Source organism: Sciurus carolinensis, chromosome 5 (genome assembly GCF_902686445.1).
Source record: "Sciurus carolinensis chromosome 5, mSciCar1.2, whole genome shotgun sequence".
NCBI lineage: Eukaryota > Metazoa > Chordata > Mammalia > Rodentia > Sciuridae > Sciurus > Sciurus carolinensis.
In genome coordinates, this window is record NC_062217.1 from 160,695,183 (window position 1) to 160,720,981 (window position 25,799).

At 41.2% G+C, this 25,799-nt stretch overlaps 1 protein-coding gene across 1 annotated transcript; it reads left to right on the forward strand.

The window, feature by feature from the left end:
* Positions 1–25,063, forward strand: Plekhs1 (pleckstrin homology domain containing S1). The gene is given in 13 exon segments (XM_047553855.1): positions 1–31; positions 9,229–9,317; positions 9,439–9,462; positions 9,464–9,546; positions 10,422–10,556; positions 11,948–12,023; positions 12,894–13,010; positions 15,461–15,583; positions 17,594–17,700; positions 18,632–18,838; positions 19,517–19,618; positions 20,320–20,455; positions 23,557–25,063. Coding segments are annotated over 13 exon segments (1,407 nt in total). The 5' UTR covers positions 1–3; the 3' UTR covers positions 23,737–25,063.
* Positions 25,064–25,799: the final 736 nt, after the last annotated feature.

Below are 25,799 nucleotides of genomic sequence, written 5' to 3' on the forward strand. Positions count from 1 at the left end.
CATATGGACAGCAAATATCCAGAGAGTCCAGGTACCCATGGGGCATAATCTCAAAAGGAAAAATCTTTTTATCAAAAACGAAAAACAAATCCCATCAAGCTGACCAGGATACACACACTGGTTTCAGTGGGGGATTAAGGGTGGACATTCTGGGACCATGATTCTTGGTTTGGAGAATGTGGCACAAATTTTGGATTCACTTAATTATCTTGTAGGAGCTGACTTGTCTAGAAAGTTCACATTTTCTGATTTTTGTGGGCCAAATATTCCATTTGTGACTTGATAACAAACAATGACCCAGTAAAGATGGGGATGGATTTCCCTAACTTTGCATGAAATTCTCACTTAGAGGAACTGCCTAAATTGTTATGAAGGCTTGTTATGAGGGTAGCTTAGGTATATTAGTCTATTATCATAGCTCGTATTTACATAATTCATTATAGGTGAGTGTTATAAGAGCAGAGTTTAGGATGAAGTAACTTGGAAACCAATTTATCCCATTCAACTAAAAAAATATTTACAAATACCCTATAAGTCTGCGTAGTTCATATTGTGTGTGCAATGCAGATAGATTAGTAGAGTCATTGCACTCAAGGATTTATCATTTCACTGGAACGTTAAGAGAAGCACACAGAAGTAGCTGTATTGAGAAATAAAGGCCAACACGTGTAGTCAGGCTTTGCTGTAATCGGGAGATAAAGACAAAATGCTGTGGAATCTGAAGAAGAAAAATCCTGTAAGGACTTGTGGAAATCCAGAGAAGCTTTATGGAGAAGGTATTTGAACTGAACCTTACAGGATGAGCAGGGTCTTAAGAGACTGGAAAAGAAAATACATCTCGGCAGAAGAGGTGGCAGGAATCAAAACAGGAAGTCGTTCAGAGGCAGAATGTGTCAGACAAGAATGGGATCCTGCGGTAGGAACGGGGAGCGTAGAGGATGAGGGTGCAGAAGGGCGTCACCACATGGGACCAGACCTTGACCCCATCTGATTGGGAACCCTCAAAGTATTTTGAGCACAGACATGGCCTGGTCATGAGTTTTAGATTGGTCATATTTTTAATAGCTTTATTATCATTTATTATAATTGTCATGCAATAAACTGTACATATTTGAAGTATACTCTCTGAACCCGGTGCGTGGCACACACCCGCAACTGGGAAGGTTAAGGAAGGGGGATCTCAAGTTCAAGGCCAGCCTGGGCAACTTCATGAGACCCTGTCTCAAAATAAAATACAAAGGGCTGGGGGTGTCATTCAGTGGTGAAGTCCCTCTGGGTTCAATCCCTAGTACCACTAAATAAATAAACAAACAGAAGAATACAATGAAGTGTGATACCGTGATAAGTTTTGACAGATACATTCACCTGGGAAACCACCCAATCAGGATAGTGAACACACCCATCACCTTCCAAAGTTTTCTTAGGCCTGTTGGGAGTTCTTCCCTCTAGCACCCAGTCCTGCTTCTCCGACTTTGCCTTCTGTCTTTGTATTTGCCTGAGTTTTACACAAATGGAATCATATGGTACTTCTTATAGTCCATGTAGTCTGTCTTATTCTGCTCACCCTAACTCTTGAGATTCACTCATGATGTTGTATTAATAGTTTGTCCTGTTTATTCAATAGTATCCCTATTCTATGGATGTGCCATAATTTGTTACCTAGTGACAAAATGGTTAGCTTGTTTCCAGCCTTTGCCTATTACAAAGTAAGTTGATATGAACATCTGTATATAGATTTTTGCAAAATCATATATATCCCTTTACTTTGCCTAGTAGAATGGAAGAATGAGATGGTAGGAAGAGGTTTAATTTTTTTTTTCATATTAATTTGTTTGATTTCTTTTTTCAAAAAGATTTGTTGAGGTATAATTGACCTACAATAGACAGGTTTCAGTTTACAATTTGATAAGTTTCGACATAGGTATACACCCGTCAAGCCATCGCCCCATCAAGATAATGCACCTACCTGTCAGTCCCACAAGATTTTTTATTCTTTGCCTCCCCATATTCCATGCACACACATTTTCCCAGACAACCACTGCTCTGCTTTTTCTATGTATAAATTGGAATAGTCTTGAATTTTATATAAATATCAAAAAATAAATAGTATGTAAATTTTATATAAATATCACCATAGAGTATCAACACTGTCTGGATCCTTTCACTCAGCACTATTCTTTTGAGCTTCATCTCTGCATGTATCAGTAGTTGGCTCCTTTTAATTCCCCAATAGTATTCCGTTGTATGGGTGCAGTACAGTTTGTTAACCCATCACCTGTTGATGGACATATGGGTTGCTTCCAGTCTTTAGGTATTACAAGTAAAACTGCTATGAACGTTCATGATAAATCTTTGCATGGTTGCTTATTCCTTTAGAGTGGAAAGGCTTTTAACTTTTTAAGACAGATTTTAAGGAAAAATTAAATGGACCATTTTATTTTAGTTTTTGCAGCACTAGGGATTGAACCCAGGGCCTTGTGCATGTTAAGCAAGCAGCTCTACCACTGAGCCCCGCATCCTGAGCCCTAAATTAACACTTTTAAGGGACATGATTTGATGGCCGTTAGCATATTCACAATGTGGTACAGCCACCAGTTCTATTCGAATCTAAAGCATGACTTCACTCCTGAATTAAAGCTGCGCCCACTGAGCGGTTTCTTTCTGTTCTCCCTTCTCCTGAGCCCCTGTCAAGCACCAATCTGTATTCTTGCTCTAGGGATTTGTGTGTTCAGGACATGTCATAGAAATGGAATTATACAGTATGTGACCTTTAGTTTCTGGCTTCTCTGATTCTGCAGAATGTTTTTGATGTTCATCCATGTTAAAGCATTTATCACTACTTCATCCCTTTTATGACTTGATAATGTTCCAGTGTATGTATATTCCACAAATTGTTGATCCAGGCACTCCTTGATGGACATTTGAGCTGTTTCCGTGGTTAGCTCTTGTGACTAGCACTGATATCGTGCATGTGTCTGTGTCCTTATTTGAGTTCCCATCTTAATTCTTTCACCATCATGCTCGAGATTGGAATCAAGGGGCCATATGAAAATTCTGTGTTTAACTTTTTAAGGAGCCACCAAATTGTCTTCCACGGTGTGTGGACCATTTTGCATTCTACCAGCAGAGTCTGAGGGTTTGAATTTCTCCACTTCTTCCCTGGAGACTTACTTTCCACATCCATGATTATTAATGTAACCCCACAGAGAGCACAAAATGGTTTCTCATTGTGATTTTAATTTCCCTTTTGTGTTGCACGACTTTTCGTGTGCCTTTTAACATTTGTATATTTTCTTCAGAGAAATGTCTATTCAGGTCCTTTGCCCATGTTTTAAAATTGGGTTGTTGTTTTTGTTATTGCATTTTAGGAGTTCTATATTAAGCCTCTATCAGATATGTGATTTGCAAATATTTTCCCACTATTCTGCAGGTTGTCTTTTCACTTTTTTGATTATGTCCTTTGATGCAAGAAAGTGTGTAAATTTGACGAGATCCAATGTATCTATTTTTTCTTTTGTTGCTGGTACTTTTGGTGTCATTTTTAAGAACTCACTGTTAAATCCAATGCTATGAAAATTTACCCTTATGTAGTCTACTGGAATAGTATGCTTTTAGCTCTCAAATTAGGGTCATTGAGTTTTGGGGTTTTTGTTTGGTTTGGTTTGGTTTTTTGTTTTTGGGGGGTTTTTTTTGCTTGTTTGTTTTTTGTTTTTGTTTTTGTTTTTTGGTACCAGGGAATGAACTCAGGGGCACTTACCACTGAGCCATATCCCCGACCCTTTGTATTTTATTGTATTTGTATTTTATTTAGAAATGGGGTCTCACTGAGTTGCTTAGGGTCTCACTAAGTTGCTGGGGCTGGCTTTGAGCTTGAGATTCTCCTGTCTCAGTCTCCTGAGCCTCTAGGATTATAGGCGCACAATACAACGCCCGGCTAGAGTCATTGGTTTTTGAGTGAACATTTTTGTTTGATAAGATGTGTAAGTCCAACTTCACTTTTTTAAATGTGTGGATTCCCAGTTGTCCTAGCACAATTTGTTAAAGAGATTATCCTTTCCTCATCAAATGACCTTGACCAAAGATGTGTGGGTTTTCTTCTGGATTCCCAACTCTATTACATTGCTCTGTGTTTTTATCTTTGCACCAGAACCATACTCTTGATTTCTATAGTGTTGTAGTAAGTTTTGAAATTGAGAAGTCTGAGTACTCTCTATTCATCTTCAAGATTGTTTTGGCAATTCAAGTCTCCTTGGAATTCCATATGAATTTGAGAATTACCTTTTCCATTTCTGCAAAAAGTCACTCAAATTTTGATAGGGATAATGTTGAATCTGTAGATTGCTTTGGAATAGTACTAACATTTTAATGATAATAAGTCTTCCATTCCATTCACGTGGGATATCTTTTTATTTATTTATTTTTCTTTAATTTCTTTCATCAATGTTTTGTAGTTTCCAGTGTACCAATCTTTCACCACCTTGGTTAAATTTATCCCTAGATTTTTTTTTTTTTTTTGATTCTACTGTAAATGGAATTACCTTGTTAATTTTATTTTTAGATTATTTATTGTTGGCTTTTATAAATAAGACTAATTTTTGTGTGTTAATTGTGTAAGTTGCTGAATTTGTTTATTAGCTCTAGTAGTTTTTTGTGGACTATTTGAGGGTTTTTATATAGATTCAAGTCATCTGCTAATAGAGATAGTTTTACCTTTTCCTTTCCAATTTGGATGCATTTAATTTATTTTTCTTGCCTAATTGCTGAGGATAGAATTTCTTGTATAATGTTAAATAGCAAAGCTGAAAATGAGCATTTTTTTCTTGCTTCTGATTTTACAGGAAAAGCCATCAGTCTTTGATGTTATTTATAGTTTTTGTTTTATTTTTTAAGTAGATGTCTTGTATTAGGTTGAGGAAATTTCCTTTCTTAAGTGTTTGGTGGAAGTTACAGTAGAGCCACTCAGACCTCAAGTTTTTCTTATGTGAAGGTTTTTAAATCTACAATTCCAAGCTTTAAAATAGATATGGTGGCTATTCAGATTATCTATTTCTTCCTCAGCAATCTTTATCAGTAGATGTATCGAGGAATTTTTCAATTTCACCTAAGTTGTCAAATTTACTGAAATAATGTTGATTATAATATCTCTTTATTATCTTATTCCTATCAGTAGAATCTGTAGTTAGGTTCCTTCTTTTCTCCTAATATTGATGATTTGTATTTTCTCTCTGTTTTTCCAGATGTGTCTTGCTAGATAGAGGTTTGTTGATTTTGTTATTTTCAAAAAATCAACTTCTGGCTTCCTTAATTTTCTCTACTGTCAGTTTTCTATTTCATTGAATTTCACTTTGATCTTCAGTTCCTTTCCTTTACTTACATTTAATTAATTCATCTTTTTCATGTTTCTCAAGGTGGAAGCTGAGGTAATTGATTTGAGACCTTCATCTTTTTAACTGTAGGCATTTAGTGCAATAAATTTAGCCCTAAATACTCTCAAGTGGCATGCAAAAATTCTAATTTATTGTTTTAATTTTCATCAAATCCAAAGAACTTTCTAACTTATCCTAAAGTTTCTTCTTTGAGTTATTTATTTCAGGAAATTTTTAAAAATATCTTTCTTTTATTGATTTCTAATTTGATTAGAAATTTTACTCTGGGAATATAATTTTATGACTTGAATCTTTTTAAATTTACTGAGACTTGTTTTACAACCCAGATTACAGTCTCTCTTGGTAAACGCTGCCTGTACCTGTGAGAAAAATGCTGCCTGTACCTGTGTTGTTGTCGAGTAGAATATTCTGTATTCTACAAATACCAATCAGGATAAGTTGGTTGATGATGTTGCTCAAGTCTACTATATCCTTGACCAGTTTTTACTTATTTGTCCTATCAGTTATAATAAGAGAAGTATTTAAGTCTCTGACTGTATTTTAAGTATGTCTATTTCTCCTTGTAGTTCTATTAGGTTTTCCTTCAGATACTTTGACACTGTTTTTAGGTGCATATATGTTTAGGATTGTTATATCCTCTTAGGATTAATTGGCCCCTTTATTATTATGAAATGGCCTTCTTTATCCCTGGTAATATTCCTTACTTTGAAATATATATTGACATTAATATAGCCTTTGCAACTTTCTTTGGGCTGGTGTCAGCAGAGTGTATCTTTTCTTTGTGATGCTCCTGCATCAGCCTTCCAAGTAGCTGGGATTACAAGTGAGCGAAACCCACTCAGCTTTGTATTGCTATTTGTTTTTTGTTTGTCTCTTTCTTTGTTTTCTCCCCTCATCTTTTCTGCCTTCTTTTGGGTTAACTGAGAATCTTAATAATTCTGTCAAATCTTCTTTATTGGCTTATTAGTTATCATTATGTGTTTTATTATTTTAGTGATTACTTTAGGGATTCTCTACATTTTAACTTATCATAATCTAACAAGTGATTTTATACCAATTCACAAATAATACAAGAACTTTACAAAACAGCATTTCCATTTTCCCCTCCTGACCTTTATGCTACTATTGGAGTGCATTATATTTTTGTGTCTGTTATAATGTGCACAATCAGTGTTAGTTTTGTTTAAATAGCCAATGGGTTTTTTAATGTGTTAAACAATAAGAAAAAATCTCACGTTTACCCTGTAGTTACCATTTCAGTATTCTTCATTGCTTTCATAAATTCAGATTTCCATCTGGAAGATTTCCTTCTGCCTGAAGGACTTCCTTTAACATTTTCTATACCGCAAACCTCCTGATGATGAATTCTTCTAGCATTGCATATCTGAAAATGTCTTGAAATTACTTTTATTTTTAAAAGATATTTTTGCTGCATACAGAATTCTGGATGACAGTATTTCTTTCATAACTATAAATATATTGTTCCACTTTTTCTTGTTTGCATTGTTTCTGACTTGCAATCAGTATCTTCGTCCCTAATTTTTGTTCTGTACACACCATGTCTTTTTTTCCACTGGTTGCTTTTAAAATTTTTTTCTTTATCACTGTTTTGAGCAACTTGATTTTGATCTGCCTTAGTGTATTTTCATGTATCTTATGCTTCGTATGTTTGGCACTCATTGACTTGTTTGGCTCTTGGGATTTATAACTTTAAGTTTGTAAAATTTATAGCATTATTTCTTTGAATATTTTTTTTCTGTCTTCCTCCCCTACTTTAAGAGATTCCAATTACTTGTATATTAGGTCACTTGAAATTGTCCGCAATATATTTGTGCTCTTTTTATGTTTTAAATTCTTTTTTTTTACTTTTTATTTATTTTGATAGTCCTTATTGCTTTGCCTTCAGCTCATGAATCTTTTCTTCTACCATGTTCAATCTCTGTTACTCCCATCCAGTGTATTTTTTTCCCAAGACATTCTAGTTTTCATTACAAAATGTTCACTTTGTGTCTTTTTAAGTTTTATTTCTCTACTTAGCTGCTGGAAAATGCAGTGATGATAACTTCTTCAGTGATCTTCTCTGCCAATTCTAACACCTGTGTCAGCTCTAAGTCTATTTTGATTGGTTGATTGAGCTCTTCGTCATAGTCCTGTTTTCCTGCCATTTTTGTGTGCCTGGTAATCTTGGACTGATTGCCAGACTTTGCAAATTGTACCTTATTTGGTACTGGGTATTTTTTTTTTATAATTCCTATAAATCTTGATCTTTGTTCTGGGATGCAGCTAAGTTTCTTGGAAACAATTGGAACCTTTTGAGTCTTGCCTTTATGATTTGTTAGGTGTGTTTGGCACAGTCTTCAACCTAGGGCCAATTATTCAGGAAGGCAAGACCTTCCTGAAGGTCTTGTGCTGATCAGTATTCTTGAATACTTGAGGAAGACTCTGTGTGTTGCCCTTTGGTCTAGCAAACCAAAGCAAAGCCACTTGCTATTAAAATCAGGTGGTAAATATGATTAAATAAAGAAGGTACTCATACAGTTGCTATTCTCTGTACTGTTGAAATTATAGACAGTTTTTATTATTTTTTTTGTATTTTCTAAGATGACTACAAGAAATATGTACTACTTTCATTATTTAGAAGAACAAAGTGTTGTTAAAATAGGGTTTTTTTGGTGGGAGGAAGGGTGCTGGGGATCAAACCCAGGGTCTTGTGCTTACAAGGCAAGCACTCTACCAACTGAGCTATTTCCCCAGCCCCTAAAATAGTTTTTTTAAGAGATTGGTTTTACTTTCACATTCAGGATATAGGTCTAGTTTGAACCTGGCTTTGGAAAGGGCAGGTTTTGCTAAAGATTGACAGTGTCTTTATTGTGAAATCAAAATCGGGATTCTGGAATACAGATGTTGGGATCGGTGTTCTAGTATCCAGGTATTCTGGTGGGACAACTGTGCTGACTTTCCTTCTCTCCCCAACTTCAGCCATCCCACTTGCCCCCACAACACACGCGCGCGTGCGCGCACACACATACACACACACACACACACACACACACACACACTTTTGCCACTTCTTTTTTAATAGTGGGTGATTTGACTTTTATTTGCAAACCGAAGGGCGTGCAGAATTATCTTGCTCCCGCAACAGGAATGGCGACAAACCTGTGCTGACACCTAGAGAGTCAGTGACCTGTTCCAGAAACAGACCAGACAGGGGCGAACTGAGCAAAGGTGTCTCGAAGCTTCTGGGACCAACAACCCTCGCTGTGGAAGAGGAAGAGTCACACATTTGCTCCTTCGTTTTCTTGGGCTGTCATAGGACGATCTTTTTTTTTTTTTTTTTTAATACTTCTGATTTACCTGAGGACCTGTAAAAAATAGACTAGCAGATGCAAAATTAAAGACTGGCAATAATGCTGTTTCTGTCATCCGTGAAAGTGACAGCAAAGCTTACATTCAAGTTGGAGAAGAAGCCGTGGTTAAGAAGGGTGGACTTGAGATACCTGTGGATATATAACTGATAAAGTATATAGAAAAGGGGAACCCAGGCTGACTCCAAGTGGAATGATAAAGGAAAGGTTGCAGGGAAGATACACTGTCTTAAATCACATGATAGTCTTTATGTTTGAAGTCTAAGCTGCCCATTAGCCTTCTAATTAGATTTTTAGGGAGACAGTTGCATAGTCTGAAGCTACAGGGAAATCTAAGATGAAGATAAAGGACGATCTTTTGAGTAACTGAATGATTTGAAGACCTTTCCAGAAATAGTGTTATCAGATTGAAGCAGTTCTCTTCTGAAATTTATGAGGGAACAAACTGAGTCTTGTTCACTTTCTCTTATTAGGCAAGCAACTTACATTTTATTATGAAAATGAAGTCTATAAACAAGATTACTTTATTAAGTCACCACCTCCTCAACTTTTCTTCTCCGCAGTAAGTATTCACTACAGATTAACAAGCCGCCCACCAGCATCATGAGCTTTTTTTTTTAAATCCTCTCTTCCTCTGAGATTTAACTGAGATGCAAAACTTTTTTTTTTTTTTCACTCTTCAGACCTCGTGGAAAAAGCGTTTTTTGCGTCCTGTCAAAAAATGGGGAAAAGGGCCTTACTCTTTCCTATTACAAAGACCATCACAAACGAGGTTCCCTTGAAATTGATCGGTTTGTATCCAAGCAAGAAAACTTATAACACATATTATAAAGTCAAATACTAACAAGTTGCATGTAAATTTAATCTTAAATCATTGACAGAAGAACTAAGGACTTCAACTCTATTATGGTATTTGTGGTTGAAAAGGAACTAAAATTATGAACACTTTGGGTAAGAGTTAATTAAATGTTTATTCATATTAATAAGCATTTATTTGAGAAGGACTTTCACTTAGTTTACAGATGGGAAGGAGCAGATGAAATTGCTGTTTTAAAAAGCCAAGATGGGTCTTAAAAATATTTAGGTCAACCATTTTTGTCTTCTCTTTAAAAAATTGTATACAAAATAAAAATTGGAAAAGATGATTTGTGAAATCAAGAATCCAACTGAGCTGGGTATGGTGGCACGGGCCTGTAATCCCAGTGATTTGGGAGACTGAAGCAGAAGGATTGCAAGTTCAAAGTTGCTTCTGAGGCTTCAGCAACTTAGAAAGGCCCTAAGCAACTTAGTGAGACCCTGTCTCAAAATAAAACATTAAAAGTAAAGGGCTGGAATGTGTCCCAGTGGTTAAGCACCGTGGGTTTAATCCCCAGTGCCAAAAAACAAAAAGAAGAATCCAATGGAAACAGGATCTTTTGAATTAAATTTCAGGTTGAACACACTGTTTCAGTTAATGATGAACCAGATCCAAAGTCCACATTTATTTTCTAGAAAACAATAATTCAAATAACAGCAATAATAATTCAAATTATTGGATGCTTTTCAAAACACAGATCAAGTGGATCTTAAGTTTTATTCAATATGCATTCTAATGTAAAATTTTAGTCAGTTTTCTTTCTCATTTAGTATGTACATTGGTTTAGTGCTTTGTGTCTATGTCTCACAGAAATGCCAGCGTCACCATTGGTATAAATAGCCAGGAAAAGCTTCAGTCTGTGCAGAAGATGTTTAAATGCCACCCAGAAGAGGTGATGTCCATCAGAACGACTAACAGAGATTACTTCCTCATCAGCCATGACAGGTAGGCTGTGAGGAGACAGAGTTGTCTCCTGTGTGTGAAGCAAAGGCAAACTGAAAACTAAAACACCTTAAACCAACAACAGAAACCCATGGCTACAATCTCAAATGCCAGCCAGGCAGCCTTCATCACTTGTGAAAATATCTTTAAATCTCACAATAGGGGCTGGGGTTGTGACTCAGTGGTAGAGCGCTTACCTAGCATGTGTGATGCACCGGGTTCCATTCTCAGCACCGCATAAATAAAGGTTCATCAACAACTAATTTGAAAAGAACTCACTATACTAGTTTCCAAAGGCTTCTATAATGAGGTGCCACAAACCAAGTGGCTTCGAAGAACAGAAATGTATTGTCTCACTGTTGGGGGGCTAGGCAATGGAAATCAAGGACTGTATTCCCTCTGAAGACTCCAGGGAAGGATCAGTCCTGGAGTCCCTTCTAACTTCCCTTGACTTGTGGCAGTGCGACTCTAGTTTTCACACGGTGTTCTCCGTGTGTATGTCTCTCTGTGTCTAAATTTCCCCTTTATGTAAGGACACCGGTCGTGTTGGGTTAGGAGCCACCTCTACTCCACTATAACCTCATCTTAACTAATTATATCCACAGCAAACCTATTTCCAGATAAGGCCACAGTCTGAAGAGTTAGAATTGGAATGAATGTATCCTGGCGGGGAGGGGGCACAATCCAACCCATAATAGTCACCATCACCCCAGATGCATCCCAATGAAAGAACCTAGTACACAAATACCTGTACAAGCTACATTTATCAGGGAGGAGCCGTGCTCACCCTGAAGGCGTCCTCTCTTTGAAAAGCTCCCAGTGCTAGTGAAGGTGCTCGCTGGATCTTTGCACATGCTTATCTGCTGGAGGGCGAGGCCGTGGTGGGAGGAGGAGGCTGTAAGTTAGAGGCCAGGAATACCAAAGCCCGAGGACACTGGTTTGCCCAAAGACCCAGAGCTTTCTTTTAAACTGTTGTGAAGTCAACAGAGAAGAATATGGTTCATTCAAACACAGCTCTTCATGAAGACACGCGTTCCCTGAGGGGAGGCACACTAGGATAGCTGCCAAGTGGCACTGAGAGGCTAGAAGGGCACTGGCTCAAGAACACCATGGAAATCAGAGCCCAAAGTCCCACGCCCTGTGATTAACTCTCTTATTTTTTGTTTCCCTTCTCATTCTCTGAGCTTTCCTCACAGAGACAGCATGAGGGTTCATTCTAGTGTGCAAATGTGGAGCAGGTGGGCCTCTGAAGCTACCTCAAAAAAAAAATCTGTGTTTCCTGAGTAGCTGCTCCCACAGCCTGCTCTCTCCAGAATAAAAGAAACTTCTGGTTCAAAATGAGTGCAGGTGCGCTTGTTCCCGCGCGTCAGCTCAAAGTTTATTCCCCTCCACAGGGAGAAGATTAAAGACTGGGTCTCGTTCATGTCATCATTTTGCCATGGTGGACAAGTAGCTCACCAGAACACCAAGGTGACTATCACTCATAAAATAACAGACACTTGAACACCGCCCTCTCTTAACAGAGACGACGGTAGCTTTTTCTTTCTCCTTGGCAACTGGCATTAATACTGGGAATAAAGAAGTGAGGAAACGGACGTCCTTATTATGGTTTATGAGGAACAATAGGAAAAAGTACTTTTGTGTTTTGCAAGAGAGCTAAAATACAGACATTTCAAATGTTTGCTATTTTGGTGGGGGGACTGAAAGGAAAGGAAACATTTTTTTATAGTAACTAGATCTCTACTATTGTACATCATTGTTATTCTAGCTACACAAGAAGTTCTCTTTTGAATGACTACATCTAGGGCGGTTTCTATAAAAATGTTTTTCATCTATCTTGCATTTTAATATAATGCCAGTTGTGTAAGGCTGGTAGTTTAAAGTTTGCTTCTTGCGGGCCCTTGTTGATCTGCCAAGTCCTGTGTGGGTGCAGGCCTTGACAATGGGACTTTGCTCTCTAGGTGTCTTTATTCACGTGTTTTCAAAGTTGTTCCATGCTTACAGTAAAAGCCAAGGTGCAGAGAAAGCAAAACCTCTCTATAAGTAAACTCCACTGATAGAGCAGAGAGGGCAGGGTACAGAGGGAGATATGGCTGAGAAGATAAGGTGAGGAAGCTCAGGGCGTCCCTCAAGACCAGGCGGAGTGTCCTCAGGGTTGGGAACAGATGAAGAGCAAGCTGACAGGGTCAGCCCTGTCTTAGTGAGATAGTGCTTGCCTGTGGCAGCCCAACGCTGAGACCGCCGAGGAGACACTGAGGCAGGAACCCGTGGAGGTTCTTCCTTCATTCCAAACAAGAGATCAGCTGTGTCCTGATAACCATGTTCCTTTTTCCTATGCAGGAGGGACCCGCACTGGGTGATAAGAGACCCACTTCCTACCCCGGCCCTCTCGTTGGTCCTTCCAGCATGATGGAGGCTGTGAGCCCCACCTCCCCACGGAACAGCCTTCCAGACATGGTAATCAGAATCACCTTCTTCTCTCTCAGGACCCTTCATCTGCTACCTCCATCTGTGTTCCACTTACATGCTATGGACACACATCTGGTACGCTGGCCTGCGGGCCCCTCTGCCAAGACAAAGCTTGCTGGCACCTTGCCTTCCCTTTACCCACAGGGCACAGATGCCTCTGGAGAAAGCTTCCCTGAGTGATTTCCTGCTCTCCCCTCTGGGCTTCTCAGGTGAGGGTGAAGTTTCTTACTGATTTCTTTCATTCACCTCTGTTGGTCTTGCTTCTCACTCTAACTGCGTGCTACCTCCTCTTCATGTCTAATGAAATCCAGCGGAGGGAGTGAAATACAACACACCGCCTGGCCTCTTAAAAGCAACTCGCCATTCGCCCTCGGCTGCCTTGCCTCCGCCATGTTTCCAGCTTTGGCTCTCGGTCATAGACAGGCTGTGTGGTTCTGTTGAATGCTGTTTCCTCCCTTAGAGCCTCACCCTCTCTGTGGATCCCAGCCATCCCTAGCCAAACAGCCTCCTTGTTTATCTAGTTGGCAGCTTTTCAGAGCATGTCACATTCACCAGGCCAAACCCCTTGTCTCAGTTATCCTTTTAGTGAGTGGAAATTATCCTGGGACCTTTGAGCAAATATCTCTTATTTTCACTCTTGAGGTCTCCTTTTCCCCCAGAGAAAACATTATTGATCACTTTGCCTTTTTGCACTATTTAGATCCAGTGATTTTATAACCAGCTTGAGTTAAGCGTACCATAGCTTATTGGGTTCTGCCATTGTTGTCTAACCCATTTTCCCATCATCCCAGGTAGAAAAATTTCAATATATTCTATAATATATAATTTTGTAACATAATTATATACTTATATCATAATATTGCAATTATGATATAACCATGTTAATTAATATTAACTATAAATAATATATATGCTCTAGATTATGATTTCCAACCTATTTGAATGCACCTGTGTCAATTTGGCTACAATATTCACAGTATTGAAAATTTGGGACTTAATGGATTAAGTGGGACCCTTTTCTATGAGTGTTTTAGTCAGCTTTCAGGTGCTGTAACAGAATACCACTGACTGGGTAGTTGATAAAGAAAAGGAGTTTATCTCTCACAGTTCTGGAGGCTGAAGCCCAAGATCAAGGGGTTGTGTCTACTGGGGGTCTTCTTGCTGTGCCATAACAAGCAAGGCAGCACATGCAAGAAATGAAGGAAGTCAGGCCAAAATCATCTTTTCTGTCAGGAAACCATCCGTTACTGACATCAGTGCATTCAGGAGGGCAGAACCCAGGACCTGATCACCTCTTAAAGGCCCCACCTCTTAATACTGTTACAGTGGCACCTAGGTTCCAGCAGGACTTATGGAGGGCACATTTAAACCAGTGAACTTGGAACTGGGAGAGGCACACAACTCAAGTACAGATGCTCTTGGACTTACGATGGGGCTACATTCCAACACACCCTTCATGAACAGAAAATATCGTAAATTGAAAATGCAGTTAATTCAGCTAAACTCCTGGACATCAGAGCTGAGCAGCACAGTCCAGGAGCAATTGTTTCCTCTTAGAATCGTAGTGCTGCCTGGGAGCAGTGGCTAATGACTGTTAACCCGGAATTGCAGGAGAATATCATACCACAGATGGCTAACCCAGAGAAAGATCAAAATTCAAAATCTGAAGTGTGCTTTCTGCTGAATGTGTATCATTTTTGCATCATCAGAGGGTCAAGAAATCACAAGTTGGACCATCCTAAGTTGGGATTACCTGTACACTTTTTTTTTTAAATACTTTTCAAGGACTTCCCAGAGAACATTCAGGATCTTTTCAAAAACCCCTGCCCTAAGGCTTTGTTCTTGGAAGAATTAAGTTGTGCTTATAACAATTCTCCTGCCATACGAAGCAGCCACTTTAGTAGAGTATGTGGGATCTATGGGGAAGAGAAGGCAATCATTAATTTGTTGAATCTACATCAACATGACTCCTATAATCCATACCATCACATGATCAATGCTGCCTAAGTGCATTGCTGTGGAAACAGAAGTAAGTGAGCAAAACACAAAAGAGGTCTAGTGAACAAGAGGAAGGGTGCAGTGCCCTGTCTCTGAGTTAATTACCAGCTCAGATGGCACCAGCTGATAACGAAAAAGGCAGGGGTGAGGACGCCATGGCAGAGCTTAGTAACTACTCCCAGGACAAAACCACTTGTTCTGAGTTATGCTTCACGTAGTAGAGAAAGAAGTCTGAATGATGTGCTTATGTATTTAAAACATCAAAGGTGATGCAGACTCAAGAAGCCCGTTCAAGGTGTGTGGACTTGTGGGTGGAAGCTTGGAAGGTCCTTTGATCTTCAAATCCAACTCATCTATCATGACTTTTCCAGAAAGCATGTGGCTGAAGTCTGTCTCTTGAAAATAAAATCATTAATTCCTTTTGTATCTCTTTTTTGCAGTATTTAATGGAAAAAAGTCCTCCAGGATTCAAGCAGACTCATCTTCCACATGATTTCTTGTCAGAGACCACTCAAGATACAGGAGAGAGTCATTATCTTAGTCCTCGAAGTGTTCTCTTAGAGGTAACCCCTCCCATCTATTAATGGCTTGTTTCTTAAGGAAATGTTTACTGAGCCCCTCCCGTCTTGCATTATTTGTGGAGAATTAGACAGGACAGATGAGGAGCTCTTTTGACTCTGACCCTGGCTTAGGACCTACCACAATACATGACAGAAAAGGGATCCCTGCTATAAAGGGATGTTTATATAATGTCCCAGGGTGCACCAGGGGTGAGAAGAACAGAACCTGATTTCCAAACAGAAAACCAGAGATGATTCTGTAAAGGAAGTGACAATTGACCTAACTAGATGGCTAAAATTTGGACCTGGGTGGCTTCCTTGGGGAGCCTTTCATTATTCTAAACTGAAAAAAAAAATAAGAGCAAAAGGTAGATCCTTGGGTGATAAATTGTGTGGTGTGTTTCAGTCTGCCTGTTGGTAAATTGGAGCCCTTCTGAGTACCAGGCACTGTCCTGTCCCAGGCATGGTGGCCTCAGTGATGAACCCTCCCTCCGAGCTCATGGTCTAATCACTTGCCACATGATAATGTGACACAAAGAGGCAGCCAGTGGTTGGGAGCATCAGAAATGGGATGGATTTTCTCTCTACTGGAGTCGGGGAAGGTTTCAGGAATGAAATGGCTTTGGATATGTGTATGGTGAATAGTTCAGTTAGGTGGCAATTCAGAGTATGTGGGGACAAAACAGAAAAAAGGATCAGTCCATGACAGTCTCGAATGCTGAGTTGGCTTCACTCTGTAAGCAGCATTGGGGCCATGTTGGCTTCTGAGTTGGGAAGTGGCAGAACTTGAATTCTTATGCAGCCATATGAACCTGGTCCCTCCATCTGTGCTGGATGCAGAGAGAAGAGAATGGGCATGGGAGACAGGAAGGACAAATGACTGGTGGGGGAGGGGATGCATCATTTCCCAGACCTTCTACTAGAGGGTGACATATGTTCATTTAAAGAGGCACGCTGGGGTCAAATAAGTTATGGAAGTGCCAAGTTAAACAAGCTTCTTAGCAGCAGAGTCCTCAGAGCCTCTAGTATGCAGTGGTGCATTATAAATAGGCAAGTGGCACACAACACAGAGCATTTCCCAAGCTCATCTGCGTGCAGAAGCCTTCCTTCATCAAGAATATTTTCATGCTAGGGGACAGTCTTTTATGATAGTTCAACCAACCAATCTAGTGTTTCTCAAACATCAGATATAATTCACGCCTGGCCTTTGCTAGGTACCATAAGGAATGAAGAGTCCAGGAAGCAGATAAATCGGTGCAACAGAAATTCAGAGAGCCATCAGCAGGGGTAGGGCGATTAGGGCAGGCTGTGGGGCTTTGGCCAGGCTTGAACACAGTGTCAATGGACAGAAGAGAAAAGGGACATCCCAGGTGAAGTAAACAGCATGAACATGGGGACTAGGAAGGCACCACTGGTAAGGGGCAGCCCTGGGAAGACTGGCTAGATTGAAAGCAGTCTTCCTGTGTGGGCTTAATGGTGAACAAGGGAGGTAAGTTTGGGGCTTTCCAGTAACTATTGCTGCCATTGACTCTTAGTTCTAAGGGATTGGTTGAGCACCTCCCAAGGGCAGAATTTTCTAGAACCTTTGGGTCTCCTCAAGCAACTTGGGGGCCTGTGAGCACAGTAGCCTATGACCAGCTCCACATTAAGTCTGGTCTTTGACCTTCCCACTTTCATGTTTCTGTAGTAGAACAGTCTGGGGACAAGGGTACATGCCATTAAGTGCCTAGTGGTAAAATATGAAGGTAAACAGCAATTTAGTCCAATAGATCACTTGTATCAGGAAGCACGGGGCACCCAGGAAGAGAGAATGGACTTTGAATCTGCCAGGAACTTCACTGGGTCAGGCTTGTGGATGGTGAGTTTGGTTGACATTCCCTAAATGAGAATCATTATTCATCCAGTGGTAGAGGTACTTACTAGTTCAGGGTCCAGGTCAGTGATGTTAGGAGTAAGAAGGTTCCGGGCTGATTGGCAGACTTGCATCTTTACATTTATTCCTCTTGTCTTTAGTTGGATAATGTTATTGATTCCAATGATTCTGGTGAATCCATTGAACCTGGTAGTGAAGACCAGGTCTCCAAGACAATTGAGTGCCATTACATGTCTATGAAATCCCGGTAAGTAAAAACGGCCATTTTAAAAATTGATTTTAGCTATCCTAAAACAATTACTGTCAATTCATTTTTTGGACACAATACCTTTATTTTATTTATCTATTTTTATGTTGGGCTGTAGATCAAACCGAGTGTCTCACATGTGCTAGGCAAGTGGCTCTACCACTGAGCCACAACCCCAGCCGCCAATTCATTTTTAATAATTGGCAAATTGATGGAAATGTTTTCACAGACTCCATTAAGTAGAATATAAGTAGAATTAAGTAGAATATAAGTAGAATATCTCTTATCTGAAATGCTTGGGTCTGGAGGTGTTCCAAATTTCAGATTTGGGAATATTTGCATATACATAATAAGACATCTCAGGGATGGAACTCAAGTCTAAACATGAAATTCATTTATGTTTTATAGACATCTTTTACACATAACCTGAAGATAACTTTATGTGATATTTTTAATTTTGTGCCTGAAACCAAGTTTCACAGAGTTTTCCACTTACAGCATCTGGTCGGCACTGAACATTTCATATTTTGTAATGTAGCATTTCAGATTTCAGGTTCTTGGACGAGGGATGCACAACCTGTACTCTCAAAAGCAGAAAAAATGGCAATGGTTTCGCCACCCACAGAAAACCGTTTGTGACAACCTCAGGACGTTTTCTGTCTGGGGAAGTTGTTTCCTATTTTGCGTTTATGTCTCTCACACTCACTTGTCCTCCAAACCCTGTAAAGGGTTATTTTGGTTCCACATCCATTTTTAGAAGGAAAGTTTGTTGGATATGATTCTAACTGTGGCTGTGATTCGGAGGGTTGGACGCGCTTCAAGACCTTGTTAGTTTTCACGTGGCTGTTGGCTACTTAAATCTGACACACACCGTGGAAAGTTGTAAATAGACATGCTAAAAAAGGGTTTGTTTTAACTTCTTCTACTCTAGTTTTTTCAAGGATCCACTCAATGCATCTGCTGAGTGCCCAGAGGAGGCCCAGACCTTTCCAGAACCCCAGCACAGGGGGCTTCACCTGCAAGAACCAGACTCAGAAAGTGACCCGTGCCTGTCACCTGCCAATCCAGAAACACCGACCACAGATGATAAGAAGGGGTCAACCTCACTAACTGTTGTGAAATTGTCTATATTACTCAAGTAAAGTTCTAATTTCGAAAAATTTTATGGGTTCTGGGAGCGAGACAGACCTCCTGTTTTTATTTAGGATTCAAATTTTGAAGTGGTTCCTAAAAATCTCCAAGTCAGCCAAGAATCTGACCAGCCTCTCCCTGTCATTGATGTTGTGGCCAAGGACAGTGAATAACAGAGCTGGACAGAAAGCAGTCCCCTGGGCTGGGGGTGGCACTTTGGGCTACTTTTAAAAGTTCTTCCTTGGCTAGTCTTTCAGGTCCTGGGACTTTGGATCCACACTGACCAGAGTAGCATGTCACTGGGCTTCTGCCATTGTTATTGCTACAGGCAGGCAGGTCACAGGAAGCTTGGTTATAGACAAGGAAGGGGACGCTCAGATTCGAAGTGTTGCCAAGAGCAGTTGACAAAATCATTGTCATTTTAAGAATGCTTATATAACCAATTTATTGTGTCCTCCTCTTCTCCATCATTTCCCACCCACTATCATGTCCAAAGAAGGGTGGGGAAGGGATATTAATGAGTAACTTTCACTAACTTAAATTCACATTTTTCTCCAAATGTTTTGGACAACTTTTAGCTGGAAAATATCTCAGAAATAGGGGCCCAAAAATCTGCTTAGAGAGGACAGTTCAAGAGCCAGGGACAGTCGCCTGAAGTGACTTTTACAAATGCTTTCTCTCTCAGCAACATCCCTGATGACAGCCACTTGGAGAGGCTGAATGTGTTCCTTTCTCCCCCAGATGTCATAAACTATCTTGCTCTTGTTGAAGCCGCAGGACGGATATGGTAGGTGGGAGACTGGCCTGTTGTGGACTAGACAGGAGAGGCTAAAACAGGAAGAGAACGGTCATCTTGAAACACTGTATATGACAAAACCGAGTGGGGACTTGGGCTGTCATATTGTCACAAAAAAGACTCAATGAGTCCTTGGCCAGGCTGTGGACTTTCTGAGGCTGAGCTTGCTCATTTGAGAATTTGCTGATTCATTCTTTAGCTGTGCACTGTGTAACCTCTTGGGCTCACTGTCCACAAACACAGAGCGTTCTTTGTTTACTTGAAACTGGGGGGTTATAAAAATTTTTAAACAAAACAAATAGAAAGGTGGCACTACCTTCCCAGGGTCACACAGCTTGGTGACAAAGCCAGCCACATAGACAAGCAAATGCAAAGTGCATTTTATTGAAAAGTATAATGAGTAAGGTGCTCTCACAATGCAGAAGTCTGGGAACAGGGGAGATTAACTGTAGAAAAGGAAGAAGTTCAGAGTCCATAGGGCTTTGCAAGGGCGAAATGATTTGCGCAGGACTTTGGGGGAAGGGCTAGGCTCCAACAGTAGTGACTGAGGAGAACTTACTCACACAGAAAAAGGAGGTGGTCAGCTTTAGAGGAGGCCCTGCACAGCTCCAAGTGAGGGGTCTCTGCAGGCCCTGCCTTCCCTGTGAGCTCCGTCTCACACGCTGGGACTGAGCCCTGTCTTTTCCCTGCAGTGTGGCCCGGTGGGAAGGTCCCCCGCACCTGGGATGCTTATTTTGCCATGGAGATCACGTCTTGGCTGTGAATGACCTGAAGCCCCAAAGCCTGGAGGAGGTCTCCCTGTTTCTCACCAGGTCCATACAGAGAGAGGTGAGTCCTCCTACTGACCAGCCCCGGCCAAAGCAAGTCAGTGCCAGGAGGAGCAAGAGCGAGGTCTTACCAGGAGTCTGAAAAGTACTCGGGGTACAAATGTAACTCTGCCTTTCACATAAGGTAGTATTTGCAAGAGTACTGGGCTGGGAGACAGAGCACCTGGGCTCTCGACCTCAACACAGCACAGTGTAGGAAAAAGTGCTTGCATGGAATCAGACTGGTTCAGGGACTGCAAACCAGCTCCTGGAAGGAGCTTGTGCTTTCATTTTCTCTTCTGTGAAATCAGGGGTACTGACAGTACCCACTGTGGCAGAATTAAATGAGATAATATGTTGTCACATGCTTACTAAGTGCTCATTATAGGTACTATTCTTTTTACTTCTTTTATTGGCCATGCAACATTGGATAGGCTTGGTCTTGACATCACCATACCTTCCTCGTATAGTTATTGTAAAAATTAAACATAATATGCACTGTGTGGTTTTAAAAGGCCAACCTATTTTTAAATGGTCTCTCCTATTAGTATAATTTTCATATGGCTAATTCCTTCCTAGTTTATTTTATTTCTAACTTTTGACTCCATGACCTTGGGAAAGTCACTTCCTTCTCTGGGCTCTAGTTTTCTCTCTCTAACGTGAGAGATCTGTTTTCAAATTGTGCTTCTTGGACTTCTTAGGTGGTAATTAGGAGAGAGGAGAGGAGAGGAGGGGGACAGTGTGCTGGGGCTTCAATTAGAGAGTCCATGGTTTTTCCTTATCTTTTATTAAACAGGCAAGTCCCTCAAATATTGGACTGTCTTATTAGCTTCCCTTGAAAACACAGTTTCATGACTTGAAATTTCTGAAAAACACACTGCTAGATAATCTTTCTTCCAGCTCTGAGAGTTTGTGATTATTCACCATATGTATATCAGGGACATTCCTTCTCTCTTCTGCATCATTCAATAACCCTGCTGGTTGGACGAACTGTCCTATCCCTGCTATCTAAATGGTAAACCCAAAAAGTTTGAGCAAGTTGCTAAGACACCTAACTAGTTAATGGCAGAGCAAGGACATATTCTTTCATTCATTCATTTCATTCGTTCATTATTTATTGAACATCTGCTATATGCTGGAAACTGTGTTGTGTTCTAGGGCTGCAAAAATGGACTTAGCTTGAGCTTAAAGAGCGCATAGATTAATGGATTTTAAAAAGCATATTGTGGGCTACTCACCATACGTGTGTCCCTGAGACATGAACAGTGTTTTAGTCAACTTTTTCACTGATGTGAATTAAAGACCCAACCAGAACAACTCTAGAGGAGGAACAGTTTATTTTAAATAACAGTTTATTTTATTCAGTTTATTTTATTCAGTTTATTCGGGGACTCACAGTTTCGATGGTCTTCGTCCACAGACAGCCAGCTTCATTCCTCTGGGCTTGTGGTGAGGCTGAATATCATGGAGGAAGAGGGTGGCAGAGGGAAGCAGTTCATATGATGATCAGAGAGCAGAGAAAGACTCCACTCTAGAGACACAAAATACATACCCCATAGCCACGCCCCAATTCCCACCTCCTCCAGCCATGCCCCACCACTTCAGTTAATCCCATCAGGGATCAATTCACTTATTGGGTTAAGACTCTCACAACCTGATCATTTCTCCTCTGAACCTTCCTGCATTGTCTCATGTGATCTTTTGGAGAATACCTCACATCCAAACCATAACAAACAGGGAGCACATAGGAAGAATGGAATAAATTTATTGGAGGAGGGCCAGGAGGGTGTCTCAGAGTTGGTGGTGTTTAGCTCTGGTAATGAAGACTGGATTAGAGTTCATGTGGTGTCTTCCAACCATCCTTCCAGCCATCTGGTAACAAATGCACTGATTCTGCCAAAGATCCACCCTGGGGCCAAGTGGTTAAGATAAACTTCTGTGGCGTTCTGGAAGTTCCCAAACAGTGCTCCACCTCAGACATGGGCTCAGACGCCAAGTAAAGTTTCTGGCTGGGAACAGATCCAGGAACCCCACCTGGCTGTCGCTGCCTGGCTTGCATCATGACTATCCTTGGGGACAGGAGAGTCACTTGCATGGGCAGGCCCTCCAACATTTCTCTAGGCTCAATCTGTCTTCCCCTTTCTGTTGATAACTCCTAGATGCTATCGAGAACTGTGGGGCGCCCAGCAGCATGATTATCTGGAAGATTGGAAGTTGCCCTCCTTCTCCACCATTCCTGACTTCTTTGCTTTATGTAAAAATGTAGATATGAGTCTCTTAAAATTCAAATACCTGGTCCCTGTAAGGAAACAGAATGTCGGAAAGGAAGACATGGAGTCAAAAGAGGAACAACCACAGCCCCTGTTATCATAAAGCAACAGAGCCACTCAGATCTACCTTTCTTGTTAGGCTACAGTTGATGGGAGGTTGGGGTAGGGATGGTGAAAGGTGAGGGGAGAGAATGTAAGATTTTTTTTTTTCTTTTGGTGCTGGGGATTGAACCCAGGGGCATTTAACTTCTGAGTCACATCCCCAGCCCTTTTTTATTTTTACTTTTTTTAAAAATTTTGAGACAGGGTGTCACTAAGTTGCTTAGGGCCTTGCTAAGTTTCTGAGGCTGGCTTTGAACTTGGCAATCCTCCTCCCTCAGCCTCCCAAGCTGCTGGGATTACAAGCGTGTACCACCATGCCCAGCGGAGAATGTGAGATTTTTAAAAGGTGGGGAAATGTGAGTTTCAAAGAGGAGGACCTTCTAGATTGCAGGAGACACCTATCAAACTTTAGTTTCCTCCCAGGTTTGTCTGAGGCTGGTCCTCTCTGGTGGTCTTATTTTGATTCTCTGATTTCAAGAGGTCCTTTTAATTCTTGGTACACTTGGGCCCCTCTGGGCCCCCTTGAAGCTCTCTGGAATCTGCCCTAGAGGCTCAGGCCAGTGGCTTCCAGAAAATGAAAGCCATCGTCCACCTCAGTAGACACGTGATCCGTGGCTTCCTCTGGCCCATCTTAGGTCATCCCAGGATGTTCTTCCGAAGCAGCTTTGAAGGGTGTGAAGGAGGAGAGTGAGGACCAGCAATCCTAAGGCTCTTCTTCAGTCACTTAATTTTCTTCTTTCTTGTGATTTAGAAAATCAAGCTCTCCATTGGGCGGATCCCAAATTCAGAGAAATTCCATGCTGTGGCCTGTAGGTGCCTCTTAAAACACCAAGGCGTTGTGCTGGCCCAACGGGAGAAGTCTGAACTGCAGAGGGCGCCAAAGAGGAGCCCAGCCATTAGAAAGGGCCAGCAGAAAGGGACAGGGGAGTAGCCGGCCACCACCACACTGCAGCAGAGGATGGAGCCCTGGACTGTGCCAGCCCGGCCACTCGGCCTGGTGATATGAGACAAGCCAGCACACCTCTCTCAGTCGCTGCACCTGCACCTTACAGGGGAATAACTGTCCCCTCTCTAACTGTCACATCAGGAATGTTGAGAGGGTCAAGAGGGATAATTACTAGGGAACACAGTGAAAATGGAATGCCTTGTTATCTGAGACTGTCCCAAACACCACAAACACACACTGGGTAAGTCCCTCATCTTCTTAGCACACACTGTGTTCTGTGAGGTCGTTGTCACACAATTGCTTCTTTGTTCAGGAACATCCATTTGGAACCACTCATTCCAGGAAGGCAAGATTCCCCAGAGACATGTGAGACCCTCTCAGCCTTCCCAAACACCTCCTGTGACTCATCATTCCCAGAGTCCAAAGCGTGGACAGAGGGGCCACTTGGATTCAATGCATGTCTTGTTTGCTGAAAGACCCAGTCACAATTTTAGAAGTCAAAGCAGTTTGGGGTTCAATCCAGGAGTGACCTGCTTGCTCCACAAGGAAAAGGAGAACTGCTTAGCACTTGCAATTTGCAAGCTCTTAGCTAATTGGTGCAGTAACAAATTGATCCTGGGAGGCCAAAGGAATCAAATGCTTTTTCATAAATAGAAAAGCCAAGGCTGAGAGCTGAAGCACTCATCAAGTCGGGGAACTGAGAGCGCAGGGGGTCTCGGGAAGTGAATCTTACCAAGCTGACACTGCACATGGAGGAAATGAAGGCCCCCCACGGCGAGAGATGTGCCTTCTCCACAGCCCCGAGGCTCACAGCTGCTTAGTGGCAGAACCAGCTATCTACACCCAGCTCTGGAAAACAAATATCCTGACCTGTACTTTTGATTTGGATTAAGATAAGAAAAGACCTTCAGTGCTTAGAAGAGACATTCAAATACATTTCACTTTTTGATGTCCCAATTGTTCAGAAAGTAACGTTCTCATTTATAAGCCCTATTTGACCTACTGTTTCTACTCCTAGAAAGGTATCCTACAGAAATGCACTCACAAAGATATCAGTAAAAAATAGAAAGTTTATTGTCACACTGTAGTATTGCTTGTGATAATAAAAAAATCACATGGGGATTGCTTAGTTATGATTTCATGGAAGGTGTTCAAAAGGTTAGCATGCGTAGTTATGAAAAAGGTGCACAAAATATTAAGAATCCAAGAAGTAAGTTGTAGCCAGGTGTGGTGGTGCACACTGGTAATCCCAGTGACGCAGGAGGCTGAGGCAGGAGGATGGCAGGTTCAAGGCCAAACTCAGCAACTTAGTGAGGACCTAGGCAACTTAGCGAGACCCTGTCTAAAATGAAAAAATAAAAAGGGCTGGGGATGAAGCTCAGTGGTAGAGCACTTGCTAGGGGTGCTCAGAACTGAGGGTTGGCTGGGGAAAGGCGAGTTGCAGTGTGACAGATATAATATCCTGTGTCTGCAGTAATGTTTTGGTGTTTGTACCTAAAAACTCCCCAGCCCGAGGAGGTGGCAGAGGGCTACCTCCCTTCCCTGCTGGAGAGGTCATGGGATTGACATTTAGGCATGTGACCTCCTTGTAAACACCCACCCCATCAGGAGCTGTGCTGCTGTCCCTCGGCCCTGCTTTTTGTTTTTATTTTTTACATTTAGGATAATGCTGGTTAAATTATCAATAAGAATCATCCCTGAGAAGTATGATCAGGGTAGACCCTGGGGCAAGAGACATGTCTATGTTTGAGTTTGTTTATTTGTTTTCTTTTTGCCATAAGCACACGTTGCTTTTGTAATAAAAAAATATATACCCTGCTGTGAGAAGTAAGAGTGTGTGTGTGTGTGTGTGTGTGTGTGTGTGTGTGTGTTAAGCCTTCTTAAGTGAGAAATCAAGCCACCTCAGTAAAGGAAACAAAAACCATCAAGGTAAAACCAGCTGGCAACCAACCACATGAAGCCCCAAGTTTCCCGCCCTGGTTTGCTCAGCAGGCTGGTCTGCAATTCCTGTAAATGCCACGATGAGGCAGAGGGGCAAATCTTGGCCC